Below are 13,663 nucleotides of genomic sequence, written 5' to 3'. Positions count from 1 at the left end.
GTGTCAAGATTTTAAGTCTTTTTTAAACCAGAAAAGGGATATTTTGATTTTTTTTGTTATTAGCAGCAGTTTAAAGGAAAGAAGATGTTTGTATTGATTTGATTTAAGAATAATTTGTTAAGAAATGAAGTTTTGTTATTAAATATTATGAAGTTACAATAAGATATGATTTTAATTAAGATAAGAAGTGAGACATTACTGTAAACTAAAAAATAAGAACTTAAGGAAAAAGTTTAGTTTTGAATTTTTAAAATGAATTTAATTTTAGAGAGGTGAAGTTATTAAAGCAGATTTTGGAATTGAAACCGAAGGAGAGAAGGCAGGGGAAGTCAACCGTAAAGATTCGAATAAGAATTTTTTATTTTTTATTTTGTATCTAAACAAGAAAAAGAATCTTTGGTATGTTTGTATTTGTTTTGTTATAATTGTGGGTGGGTAACTGTCTGGGTTAATGTTGGTGTAGGTGTTGGATTTTTCTTTGTTATGAAAAAAACCCAATAAATTCTTTATAAAAAAAAATACATAACAATATTGGCAGTTTTATTTTCAGCTTGTTTTCCTAATGATCTCTAACATGGGATCTTCCAGACATTTTACTGTGATTATTGCAGCATGTAGGTTTTTAAAAGTATGGCTGAGCTGATTATATAACTTTCTCTTTACTTCCAGCTGCTAAACTGCCTTAAAGTGCATTGCTTTCTTTACATCTTGTTCATGGATGCCTTTGCCCTGGAGATTAATATATGAAACTTTTTTTTTCAGGGGGTGGGGTAGTCTGTGTAAGAGAACTGGAGGTTTCTTGAAGCTATCCCTGTATTAAACTATGGGCAGGCGGCCGCTAGGAAACCTCTTTGGCTTTGAAAAACCATGAGTTTTCTGTGATCTGGAAGGTTTCCTTTGATACTTGAAATGCTTGCTTTGCATCGCTTTTAGCATATGTCTGTGGTGAATAAAAAGCCTGATATTTAGTTTGATTGCAAATCTTTGCCTGAGGAACAGATGGTGGTCTGTATTGGCAGTTCCACTTTACCATTTTAGCTCTTTTCTTTCACTACAGTTAGCTCATTAGGTTTTTATTAAGTGACTGGGAGAATATGTAGAGATGGTGCACACCTCTCTTCCTTGCCCTCCCAAAAAAAGAGAGTTGAGAGTTTTTCAGCCATTAGGAAGAAGCTACTTTTGGTTCTTGTTTGATAAACTGACTGGTCTGCACGGAATACCTTCCTTCAGGTTATTAGTAAGTTAAATAATTTGTGTCAGTACACAACTAAAGCAGAGCCAATCACATGCAGCAGAATATCAGATCTGTGATTATTTTTATTTGGTTTGGGTATTTTTTTCCCAAAAAGTGCTCTCTGCAAGGCTGAAGATTAATTTCATTTGAAGTGATCTGCTTATGATTCAGAAGATGAATGTGCTGGATCTGTACCTTCACTTTTACTGAGTTTCTCCCTCAAAATACTTATGCACAGTCCCCCCCCCTCAAAATATGTCCAGGAATTCAAAAAGCAGGAAGTGGCCCGAGGGCCCTTAAAAAGGAAAAGTTGTAGGAAAATGCCATACACATACCAACAGCACCTCTGGTATTTTAAAAGCAAATTCTGCGAAGTATCAGACATTAGAGGGCAGTTTGGATCCTACTCTGTAAAACCTATGATGTTATAGTAAAATACATTTCCAGATCACAAATCCTGTTTTTTAAAATCCCTTTGTCTATGTTCTGATAGTGCTCTGACAGATTTGTTCCTTTTTGCTAATGGGGAAAGGAGATCTCAGCTAGAACTTCGGTGTATAGGACCCTATAGAGGAACTATAGCCTTCCCCCATCCACTGTTTTTTTCCCTCACTCTTGTGTCTCAGGCTGGCATCCAAGCCAATGTCCACTATGCCACAGTCTCTACCTTTTATATTGCTATTCTTCCTTTGCTCATATCTGCCAACAGACCTATTCCTTAGTTGCTTCAAGGAGTGTGGTGGAGTCTCCTTCTTTGGAGGTCTTTAAGCGGAGGCTTGACAGCCATCTGTCAGGAATGCTTTGATGGTGTTTCCTGCTTGGCAGGGGGTTGGACTGGATGGCCCTTGTGGTCTCTTCCAACTCTATGATTCTATGATCTGTATTATCTGTATAATTTGATACTGCATTGTCTTTTTGTAGATGTTTTGGCTTATTGAACCTTGGTTCCTCTCTTTATCATCTAGGCTGCTTGGTGCTTAAAAATACGAGCATTAACAGAAATGGTTTACGTGGATGAAATTGATGTGGATCAGGAAGGCATCGCTGAGATGATGCTTGACGAAAATGCTATTGCTCAAGTTGCACGTAAGCTATATCTGTAGTTCCTTCAAAATATCTTGGCCACACAATGACTCCCTTCCCAGCATTTCAAAAATACTTAACAATTCCCTTAAATAGTGTATTGTTCCCACAGACTATACTGTGGCATAACTGAACACTTTCAGTTAATGCAATTATATGAGTTGGTTGCTATTTTTGTTTTTTAATGAATATAACCTCACTGACTGTGGTAGTGGCTGCAGCGCTCTGTCATGCCCTGCTGAGTTTAGGATTGCTCTGCAGGAAAACTATCTGCCTTGTGTTACTGAGTAGTTAGAAGGATTAAAATAAATAAATAAATGGGAAGAGAATTAGAGAGGTGAGATTGATCTGTTGGTTACATTAAATAATGATACTTGTTTTTGTTTGTAGGACCTGGTACTTCACTGAAAATCCCTGGAACTGGTCAGGGTGGAGGTCCTAGCCAAGCTGTGAGGTATTCAGTTCATTGATAAATTTCATTAGTCCAGGTGTCTGTGCACTACATATAGTTCATTGTTGCCTTTCACTAGTAAATGCTGTCCTGCGAGTAGTGTCTCTTAAATTTTTGATTTATCCATTCCTACACCTTCTGTGGCAGTTCTTCACACTTTTAAGTTGTTCAGTTGCTTCTGTATTGCTGTTTATGCATTTCCTGCCCTCATTGACTCATAACCACGGACTGGTAATTGAATCAGATGATTCCTTCACCTCCTCCCCCCCCCCCCTGCCCCGGTCTTCCCTCATGTTAGCAAACATGTGAAAATATAATTGTGCTGGAATGTGAGCAAAAGCAGTGAGATTTGGAAGATGCTCAGAGCATGGAGAACAAGCACACATGAGGTCTTTATATTGTGTGCATATATATATACCAATACATACGTTTATATATATATATACACACACACACACAAACCTAAAATATTACTCTACAACACTTTAATAACAAAGTAGTTAAATGGTATGAAGGGTGTTATAAATTATCTTTCCAAATAATCACATGGGGTTTTATGTTATGGTTTGTATTCCTTTAACTGGGAACTAATTTTCATGTAAACCCCAAAGAAGTATAGAACTAATGGTAACCGAGTGCAACACAAACTTCAGAAGTTGTTTGCATATACAGCCAGTGGCATGTCTGCTAAGGCAGACACATGGTGTCTTTCAATCTGTGGATCATTTCAGGCCAGTGACTCAGACAGGACGACCCCTTACAGGATTTGTGCGACCCAGTACACAAGGTGGACGACCAGGTACAATTGAACAGGCCATAAGGACTCCAAGGACTGCTCACACTGCCCGTCCAATGACTAGCGCCTCAGGGCGATATGTCAGGCTTGGAACGGTAAGTTATGAGAAAGAACTGAGCATGCTGTTAATAAGCATAATATTAATATTAATAATAACAGTATTTGAGACCTTGGAAATTTAAAGTGCATATGTGTGTATTAAAATAAGAAAACAAGTTGATTTTTGCCCCTTTCATCTTGCTAGTCCTTGGTGTTTTACGTGGCTACATTTTCTTCAATCTCTCCTATAGTAATCCAAAAACTATTTTCAAAATATTAGCACATGTAATAGAAAATAGAACATTTAATTTGCATGTCTTCCTTGGGTAAGAGTGTTATGTGCTTTATATAAAGGCTGCTTTTTATTTAAGGGAGGATAATAGATTGAACATCATATTTGATCAGCTGATTGTTGGTGGTTGAAGAGATTGCTGTGCAGCTGAAACCCTGACAGTCAGCTGGGACTGCCTACCTTAGGGAGTTCCCTTGCACTCCCTGGTGCAGCTGAGGGGAGATGGGGGAAGTGGCTTGGATTCAAAATGCTTCTTGCAGCCCTAAAAACTCAAGCTGCGTTCTAAGGAGGCCAAAGAAAGAAAGGCCAATTTTTAAAGGAACATCCTTCCCTCACCGAAAGCCGTTTGTATTCAAAGCATTCAAGGGAATGCTTTGAATACAAATGAACATTAAAAATGTTTGCTTTCAAAGTGCTTCCTATTGCTTTGAGTATAAATTGCTTTTCTGTACAGGGAGGAAAATGTTCAAACAATGGACTTCAAAGGTGCTCCCTATAACTGAAAATCAGCTGATGGTGAGTTACAGAGAGCCTTTTTTGAAGATGTACTCAAAAGTATATCTTCACAGGAGGTTGCTGTAACTGATGTTTGGTGGTTGCCTTTGGCACTTGTCAGAGTTCAGTCACCTGAGGACATTATGATGTCCCACCCACCTCTCAATTTGATCCATGGCAGGGTGGGGGAGAATTTGGCAACCAAATTCAGTTGCCTGCTGTAGTAAGTTTGCGTTGTTTCTTCAGATATTGGTTTGCTAGACAGTATTTTTTGCTGGTGATTACTGTATATTCTGGCGTATAAGACTACTTTTTAATCCAGGAAAATCTTCTCAAAAGTCAGGGGTCGTCTTATACACTGGGTGGAGAATCTGCGGTCGAGTATATCTCAAACTCTATATTTTAACTGGAAAGGTTGGGGGTCGTCTTATATGCCCAGTCGTCTTATACGCCGGAAAATACGGTATTTAAACATGTATATTAAGCAGTTCTGTGGTATCTTTCCCCCTGCAGGCCTCTATGCTCACACATCCTGATGGCCCATTTATAAACGTGTCTAAACTCAACTTAAATAATTATGCTCAGAAACCAAAGTTGGCAAAGGTGCGTTGTTTGCTTAAACATAGTATTCTTGTATCTTTTAAAATCCTTGTCATATATAAGCAAATGTTTAAGTATGAGGGGCAACTAATTTCCTGCTGATTTTGGTTAAATAGGTATCTGTTTCTGCATTAGTTTTTGTTTAGGCATAACACTGCCAATTATTTAACAAGGTTAAGCAGTCAGAAGCAGACTGGAGGGTTGCCTGCCCTCTCCAGGCACAAATGGAGCACAAATTTCTACCTTCAAAGGGAAGCAGTTGCATCAGCAGCAATGTTAGTAATTAAACCAGGGTTCTGAGCTAGTTTTGAATCCTGGTTGACCAGAAACCCTGGTTGGACTTAACTAGGTTTATGTTAGTAGCAACATTAATGAGGCATTTCAGATGTATCACCAAACCATAGTTTGGTGTTACAAAAAATGAGCAGGCTGTCATTCATCCTTGCAATTAGAAGTTTCTGTTTATGGCTTGTGGCAGCCATCATCATCATCATTATTAATTAAATTTATATACCACCCTATTCCTGGGGCTCTCATAGCTTGGTGTTGTGTCTGAAGCCAGTAAACTATGATAGGCTGCAAAATGCAATCAGAAACTTTTCATCTTGGTGCTGAAGGGGAGAAAGGAGCATCAAACCTAAGACTTGTACCTGATCATTCCCTTAATGCCAAACAATGTCTGAATGGCTCCAATGCCTAACCAGAATGGGTGTGGTAGAAAGGAACATATAGTGCCAGAGTCTGCTAAAGTTTACTTGGTTGTAGTTAAATATTACGCCAGAGAAAGGCCAAGTAGCTAAAGACAAGTCATAGTCTTGAGAGCCAGTTTGGTGTAGTGGTTAGGAGCGGCAGACTCTTAATCTGGGGAACCGGGTTAGTGTCTGCAATCCTCCACATGCAGCTGCTGGGTGACCTTGGGCTAGTCACACTTCTCTGAAGTCTCTCAGCCCCACTCACCTCACAGAGTGTTTGTTGTGGGGGAGGAAGGGAAAAGAGAATGTTAGCCGCTTTGAGACTCCTTCGGGTAGTGAAAAGCGGGATATCAAATCCAAACTCTTCTTCTTCTTCTTCTAGTTAGCCTTGTTTGCTTGGCCACACAGTGGCAATAAAGGGTTAAAATAGAACTTTCTATTCTTCTGTTGGAAGAGTCTGGTATTGAAAAGAACTTTTAAGAATTTATACCAGAGTTGGGGAGCTTGTGGCTCTCCAGATGTTGGAACTACAGCTCCAGGGATCACTGACCATTGGCTATACTGACTGGAACTGATGGGGGCTGTTGTCTTAACATCTGGAGGGCTGCATGTTCCCCATCCTTGATTTACACAAATAGCCCATTGAAAACAAAATTAATGCTTTGATTATATATTACACCAGAAAGTACAGCGATGTTATAGTTAATAATTTTTCAGAGATGTAGAACCCGTACTTCTAATCCAAATGTGAGTAAGTGGTAATGAGGTACAATTTCGTTTTATGTAATTTATATGTTTAAGAATATTTATACTCTCTTATTTCTTGCATTAGCCAGAAAACACAATTCTAACCGTTTAATGTAGGCATTTCCTACAAAAGCCATAATTTGATGAAAGTAGGCCACTTGCTAAGTTGAAAAGATGATGATAACCTTAGCTAATGGGTTTTTAAGCATACATGCAAGTCGATAAAGCAGTGCAAATCTTTGGCTCAGAGCACAAACTTGCATATGTGCTGCTGATCTAAAAATTCTCATTGCATGGGATTTTTTCATTTTGATTTCAGGGTTGTAGCTGTAGTACATTTGCGCTATCTCCCTGCTCATTAAAATAAAGGTCTTTTAAAAATGCATGTTACATAATTGATATTCAAGGAAGCTAAAAGCCAACAAAAAGGCAAACTTGTCCATTATCTCCCCATCCTGATGCCACCAAGATGTGTCTCAATCCCATCTAAGATACCATGCAAATTTTTATTTCTCATATTTTCCCTGTTGGGACTTGAAAAGTGCTGGAGGCAGGGCAGGGTTAGGTGACTCGTTCAGAATTGAGGGAAATGACAGAAAGGAGCTGGAAGTCATCACTCATTTGCTTGCTGCAACAGTCTATTCAGATCTTTCCCATTCCCAGAGGGTTTTCCCTGAGGAGAGCTGTGGGACACACTTTCTCATGGCCCTATCACAATTCTGTCACCACTAGGAGAAATGAAGGACTAAACCAAGACATCCTGTGTGTCTTGAAATCACCCCTTATCCCGTGAAAGCAACCTCCTGAGGTGGTGCTGGTATTAGAAGGAATCCAGGGTTAGAGGGCCAGCTTTGACATTTCCTGCAGTCTAATGAAAAGAAGCCTTCCACATTTAAATGGTGCTCAGTATTTCAGGAAGGTCAGAGGGGGCCTTGCCTCCATTTTTGGAGAACATTTAGGAAGAGTACTAGGGAGGGGGGCATTATTCACAATTAGGGAGTGGGGTCAGCGTGTCCGTCCCCCGTCCCGTCCCCCCCGTGCCCCAGGTACATGTGTAGAAGTGTTCAGGGATCTTTCAGTGTCATCTGGTATAATGAAAAACTCCACTGATTCAGATGTAAAATTAAGAATCCTTTCCTGACATGTGCTGGTGTTCACAATGTAAATTCCTTATTGCATAAAACAGTTTGTATAAAAGATGTTTGTGACTTTTAAACAGACAACTTGAGTGCTTGCTTTGTTTAATTGCAAATAGCTTTTGTTCCTTTTCTTCAGTTTGACAGGATATTGCAAATTGTTCTCCTTACAGGCATTGTTTGAATACATTTTTCACCATGAAAATGATGTCAAGAATGTAAGTCTTGTTTATTTCTAACTTAAAGGGCTCTTTTCAGTTGAAATGTTACTTTTGAGTATGAGATAGAACTAGAATTTTCTTCATCTGGTATACAGTAGTTTTAAGTGGGGCAAAGTTGCAAGTTCTGGAAAGGCAAAAGAGAATCTAAACTCACAACTCAAGAAGACTACTTGCTTTATATTTATTTATTTATTGCATTTATATCCCACCTTTCTTCCAAGGAGCTCAAGGTGGCATACATAGTTCTCATCCTCATTTAATCCCCACAACAACCCTGTGAGGTAGGTTTGGCTAAGAGTGCATGATTGGCCCCAAGGTCACCCAGCTTCCTGTGCCTAGATACTTTCACTCTTGAGTGGCTTTTCCCTCTCAGTACTGTGGGTATGAAGATTGTTGCTTATTCCACCCCCTCCCATCATGTGGCCTACCAGGTTTTTCACCAGTTACATCCATTCTTTGATAAATTATTGTTTTCAGAGCAGAAGTATACTAGCCATATAAATCCTCACAGAATTCCCTTTAGATGAGATAAACAATGCTTTCATTTTTGATATGTCCATGTATGTTCTATGCACCGCAACAACCCATTCTGGGCAAGGTGCTTTACACATATGCAAGCAGCACAAATGTACTGCTTGTTTGAGGCTTTGTTTCCTCCAGCACTTTCCCCCTCCCTCCAAGCTACAAGCTGTCTTTCCAGCTAGAAGGAATGAATGAAAGGAAAAAAGCTTGCGTGTATATTTGCAGGAAACTGCTGGAGGGGAAAAGAGTCTAATAAAGAATGATGGGCACATGAGCTGATGCATGTGCATTGCCGAATTAAGACAGTTTTTCTTGAGTGGAACCTCTCTGCATCTAAATGGCTTAGGAATAGCAGGAGTATATGTGACCCCATCCACTGATCTAAATTAAAACATTCCAAGTTCCATTTCTTCAACAATTATGTCAGTTTAACCAAGACCGAGAAGAACCAGGGGTCTTAAATCTTTTAAAGAATTTCCTTATTAATAGAGCCCCCAGCCCCAGATTGCCCCCTTGAAACTGCTGATTGTTGAAAAACTGGGTATGATACAAAAGCGTGTTAGGGAAATGCTGTTGCACACACAGAATGCACATTGCCAGATCTGTGTACGTATGACAAAGCTCCCCTCTTTGTGTCAGCCAGTGTTTCAAAATACTGTTCAATGGTGAAGAATTTAATGATTAGCTGGCTGCTACTGCCACTTTTACAGCTCTCTAAACTCTACTCCCTCATTCTCCAGCTTTATAAGCAGGCTAGTATGGTTTTGGGAAACTTGTACATTTTTGGTATTAAATCTGCAAGCCCTGAAGTGTTGATCCAATTAAAAGCAGATAATACTAGAGATGAGGAAGAGTCGTGCTGCAGCACCTTAGCAATTAATTATATTTTTTGGCTTTGAGAGGTTTTTTTTTAATGCATTTATGAAACACATCTGTTAATTCTGAAAGTCCTTAAAACTGATAATGTTATTACTTTCACTTCTGGTTTTCACCTAATAGAGCATTTTAAAAACAGTCAAAACCCAGTATTTTTCTCTCGTGTTGTATTCTTCGCTTTAATCTTTTTTCTTTTCTTTTATTTACATGTTACTAATCCTTGTGTGTGTGTGTGTGTGTTTAAATCTCATAAGTGTTTTGTATTTTAAGGCTTTAGATTTGGCAGCATATGCCACGCAACATGCTCAGTTCAAGGACTGGTGGTGGAAAGTTCAAATTGGGAAATGTTATTACAGGTAAAACATCTCACCCATTCTAAAACCCGGGGCTCAGTCCAGTCTGCTCAACCCAGTGAATGTCCCAGAGGGAGATCCCCATAGGGCAGGGATAGCCAGCATGGTATTCTCTGGGTATTGTTGGACTCTAGCTCTCATCAGCCCCAGTAAGCTTGGCAAATTATGAGAGATGATTGGAGTTGTATCCCAAAAACACCTAGAGGGCGCCATATTGGCTGTCCCTGCCATAGGACATAACAGAGACCTGATCCACACCAGTTTTAAGGACTTTCCTTATCCCTGTCCAGCTTCCCCATCTATTTTGTCCAGTCCAAGCAGAAAAAGACAGGCTGAGAGTTTCTTGTTCCCCCGCCATGGGCTATCTACTTCCTTTGACAGGGTTTAGCAAGATCAATTCAAAGGGAGGTGGAGAAGACTAAAATTTTAATTTCCAATGTCCTATTCCCCCCATATTTTTCCACATTGATGATGCTTTTAATTTAGAATATTTATAAAAATGTAATCTCTCCCCTGCCATGTTTCTACAGTTTTGTCATACCTTTTATTGCGTTTTCCCTCAGGCTCGGATTATATCGTGAAGCAGAAACACAATTTAAATCCGCTTTGAGACAACAGGATATGGTAGATACAGTACTGTATTTGGCAAAAGTAAGTTGGACTTTACAATGAAAAAAATTAATCATTTCAGATTAAAAGTTTGAAACTGTAACCTGGAAGTGCAGTGACGGCAGAGCTGAAGCCCTTGAATTTGAATGTTTTCAAAATACTAATATTTTAACCTTTTTACAGGTTGGTCAAGGATTTTATCTATTCTTGTTAATAAAATTGTTTGGCTTTGTTTTTCAGTTACTAATGCAGTTTTCTAGATCTCCTTTCTTTTTAGCTGCATGCATTTGGTTAGTTTTAATAACTCTCTAGGCCATTGCTCTTACCGCAATTCTGGTATCTGTAATACTCCTTGGTGCTGCAAGTATCAAACTTGCACTGATTTCCTCGTGCATCACATGTATTGCCACCCCCCTCCCCTATTTATGCAAAACCCAGCATGTCTAATTAGCTATATGTACAATATTGTGGATAAAAGTAGAGCTGGCTTTTCACCTGTAGTGGTGCGCACCACTGAAGGGTCAGAACAGTTGAATTCCTTGCTTAGTTTTGTGTGGCTTCAACTGAAACTTCTCTACCTGTGTGAAACTCCCATCTCTCCCTTCCCCCCCCCCCCTTATGTTGCTTTTCAGAATTAACAAGGTACCATGTAATATTCCTTTATATGTAAATTTGTTACTGAATGTGTTTATATCAAGGGGAGCAATTATGGAAAGCTGTTGAAAGAGAAATAGGTTCAGGTGTTAAAGAACCGAGAAGAAACAAGACAATCACAATGCAGACATTTAAAAAACTCTTTAATGCAGGCATTGCTGGGATCAATCCTTTGGCAGCTGCTATATAGCTTATAAACAGATAGAAATTTATAGTGAAGACTGCTTTAGATGCAATATAAGACTGACGTATAGAAACGAGTGTTTCAGAGGGTCGATTGTTGTGGTTAAACTGCTTAAAATGACCTCCTTTGTTCGTAATATCATTTTGAGATGGTCAGAGTCTAGCATGCCTTTAAAAAAAAATGAACCTAGCCAATCTCATTTATTTCTTCTCTCCAGGAAGCAATTACTTCTGTTTGTCAATAGAAGAGACAGTAGGGAGTAGTTGCCAAATGAATGCAGTGATCCTGGTGTTCTTATTTCTATTGCTTTTTACAAAGACACATTTTCAAGCTGTTCTGTATCCTGTTAGTCACATAATTCTTGCTGAAGGTGCCTTTTGAAAGGAGATGGTTGTGTTTCAGTGCAAAATTTGGGAGGATTTGCTATTGTAGTCATAGTAATTTGTTTCCTCGCGAAAAGAGTTGGGTACTGTTTGTACCACTTTGTGCTCTGCTTTATTGCCTATTACATTTAATGAGAACACCAGTGACAGCTGACTTTCTGTTCTTCTGTATGCGGTGTCAGCATTACATATTTTATGTTATTTCACTGGTATGCGTGATCTCAACAGGTTTTGCTCTCACAAAATAATCTATTTACACCATGCAGTTTGAAGAAATTGGTTGAGTATTGAGTTCACCTGCATAACAGGTTATATGCCTATTCCTCTAGCTAAATCTGTTAGGGAATCTGCTAAATCTAGCTAAATCTGCAGAGGGAAACTTAGTGTTTTCCCTGGCAGCCCTGGGCCTTTTCCACCATGTAGTTCTTCACTGAGAATGGAGCTATGACTCTGGCATACAACTGAGTTGAGTCCTGGAAAGTGTGGAGAGGCATATTATTCCTTGATGCTGCCTTGTTCAAAGACTTTTATGCAGCACCTATACAACAAACAGCTACTTGTCAGATGTTAGAATCATTCCAGCCATTGATGCAGATGCACCCATCATTTATTTGCTCAGGTGTATTCCCGCTTAGATCAGCCTCTGACAGCTTTAAATGTTTTCAAGCAAGGATTAGATCGGTTTCCTGGAGAAGTCTCCCTCATTTGTGGTATTGCCAGGATCCACGAGGTATGTAAAACAAGTTTCTATTGTAAACGAAGTGAAGTTACAGGGAACCAGGCAGAGGGCCTTCTTAGTAGTGGCGCCCGCCCTGTGGAACACCCTCCCATCAGATGTCAAAGAAATAAACAACTATCTGACTTTTAGAAGACATCTGAAGGCAGCCCTGTTTGGGGAAGTTTCTAGTGTTTGAAGTTTTATTCTGTTTTAATGCTTAGTTGAAGGCCGCCCAGAGTGGCTGGGGAAATCCAGCCAGATGGGTGGGGTATAAATTATTATTATTATTATTAAACAAAGTTAAGTGTTCAACATGCCCATTTTGGTCCTCAAAAATTCACTGCACTAATTTCCAGCATGTTTTAATGCAAGTCAGATTATTCAGTGCTTGATGTGGGAAGCATGAACCAAGCCTACCCATTATTGTAGCCTTATTCTGGAATATAGGAATGTAGAAAGCTGTATGATACAGAAAGTCAAGTCATTGATCCATCTAGCTCTGAAGCGTTTTACACTGGCAAGACGTGGTTCTCCACATTTTCAAACTGGAAGATGGTATAGATTGAGCCCTGGGGCTTTTTGCATTCAGTGCACAGCCCTTCCGAGTTCTGTTGCAATTGTCTTTCTAGCTTCAAACAACTTCAAAGGCAAATCTGCATTTAGTCCAGTGAGACATCACCTGATATTGACCTTGTAGTCCTCTGTCTTCCTCTAGCATTTGTTGTTCACTTCAAACAGAAGAAGCAAATGTCTGAGCGAGCAAAGAAGCTGTCAGAAGGACTTTTCATAGACTGATACTGAGTTAATCAGTATTTGTCATTTGGGGATTCATTTATGCCAGTAAGGATTCCTGCAATAAATTACGTACTTCACTTCACTTTCAGCAGAGTGCATCTTTTTCAGTATTTATTTATATATACATACAAAATACTTTCCCCATATGCTTGAAGGAGCTTACAGAATATAACATTCAGTGAAGGAGTTCACAAAAGATAAAATTCCAAAGATAAACATTCAGTGTTTAAGATAAATTAAGGTCACTATTCTAAAAACAGTTACTGGAGACTTATTTCTGAATAAACCATCCACACATAATAAACAGAATAGCTCAAGATAAGCTAAAAAAAAAAAAAGATAGCAGTTATCTTGAAAAGACAGTTATTTGCCAACTTGTAACATAACAGGAGTTAAGAGGGGGAAGAGGATCATTCAGCAATATAAAATATTGGATATATATAAAATATGGGTGGAATGCAGTGCATCTGTTTTTAAGATGAACGCCTGTTAATGCTATTAAAGGGTTTGCAGTGCTTATTTTATAATGAAGATACAGATGTTTTTGAATTCAATATTTTTCAAGAGTTTTGTCATTTTGTCTGATGTGTAACCTTGTCTTCACTTTGCTAGGCACTATTATCTATTTATGCAGAGAACAGTTGTTTAACAACTACCATCTAACATTTGCTGAAACGTTGTTTCAGAAAGAATTTGAAATGTTTTGTTTGCAATTTCCTTTAAAAAGAAAAGCTCAGGGTAGCTATATGGTGAACATTCCACATTGTGCTTTTCGTTCTCCCT

At 38.9% G+C, this 13,663-nt stretch overlaps 1 protein-coding gene across 1 annotated transcript in view; it reads left to right on the top strand.

Annotated features, from left to right (window-relative positions):
* TTC8 (tetratricopeptide repeat domain 8) overlaps positions 1 to 13,663 on the top strand; it is a 32,684-nt gene that overhangs the window by 9,145 nt on the left and 9,876 nt on the right. Inside the window, exons 2-9 of the mRNA XM_033141456.1 lie at positions 2,200 to 2,320; positions 2,708 to 2,771; positions 3,500 to 3,659; positions 4,904 to 4,993; positions 7,739 to 7,783; positions 9,455 to 9,540; positions 10,101 to 10,188; positions 11,987 to 12,097. Coding sequence (XP_032997347.1) covers positions 2,200 to 2,320; positions 2,708 to 2,771; positions 3,500 to 3,659; positions 4,904 to 4,993; positions 7,739 to 7,783; positions 9,455 to 9,540; positions 10,101 to 10,188; positions 11,987 to 12,097 — 765 coding nt within the window. The remainder of the gene's footprint in view (positions 1 to 2,199; positions 2,321 to 2,707; positions 2,772 to 3,499; positions 3,660 to 4,903; positions 4,994 to 7,738; positions 7,784 to 9,454; positions 9,541 to 10,100; positions 10,189 to 11,986; positions 12,098 to 13,663) is intronic.

Source organism: Lacerta agilis, chromosome 1, assembly GCF_009819535.1.
Source record: "Lacerta agilis isolate rLacAgi1 chromosome 1, rLacAgi1.pri, whole genome shotgun sequence".
In the NCBI taxonomy this organism is placed as follows: Eukaryota; Metazoa; Chordata; class Lepidosauria; order Squamata; family Lacertidae; genus Lacerta; species Lacerta agilis.
The sequence above is the reverse complement of the archived record's forward strand: the minus strand, read 5'-3'. Positions and strand labels throughout refer to the sequence as shown.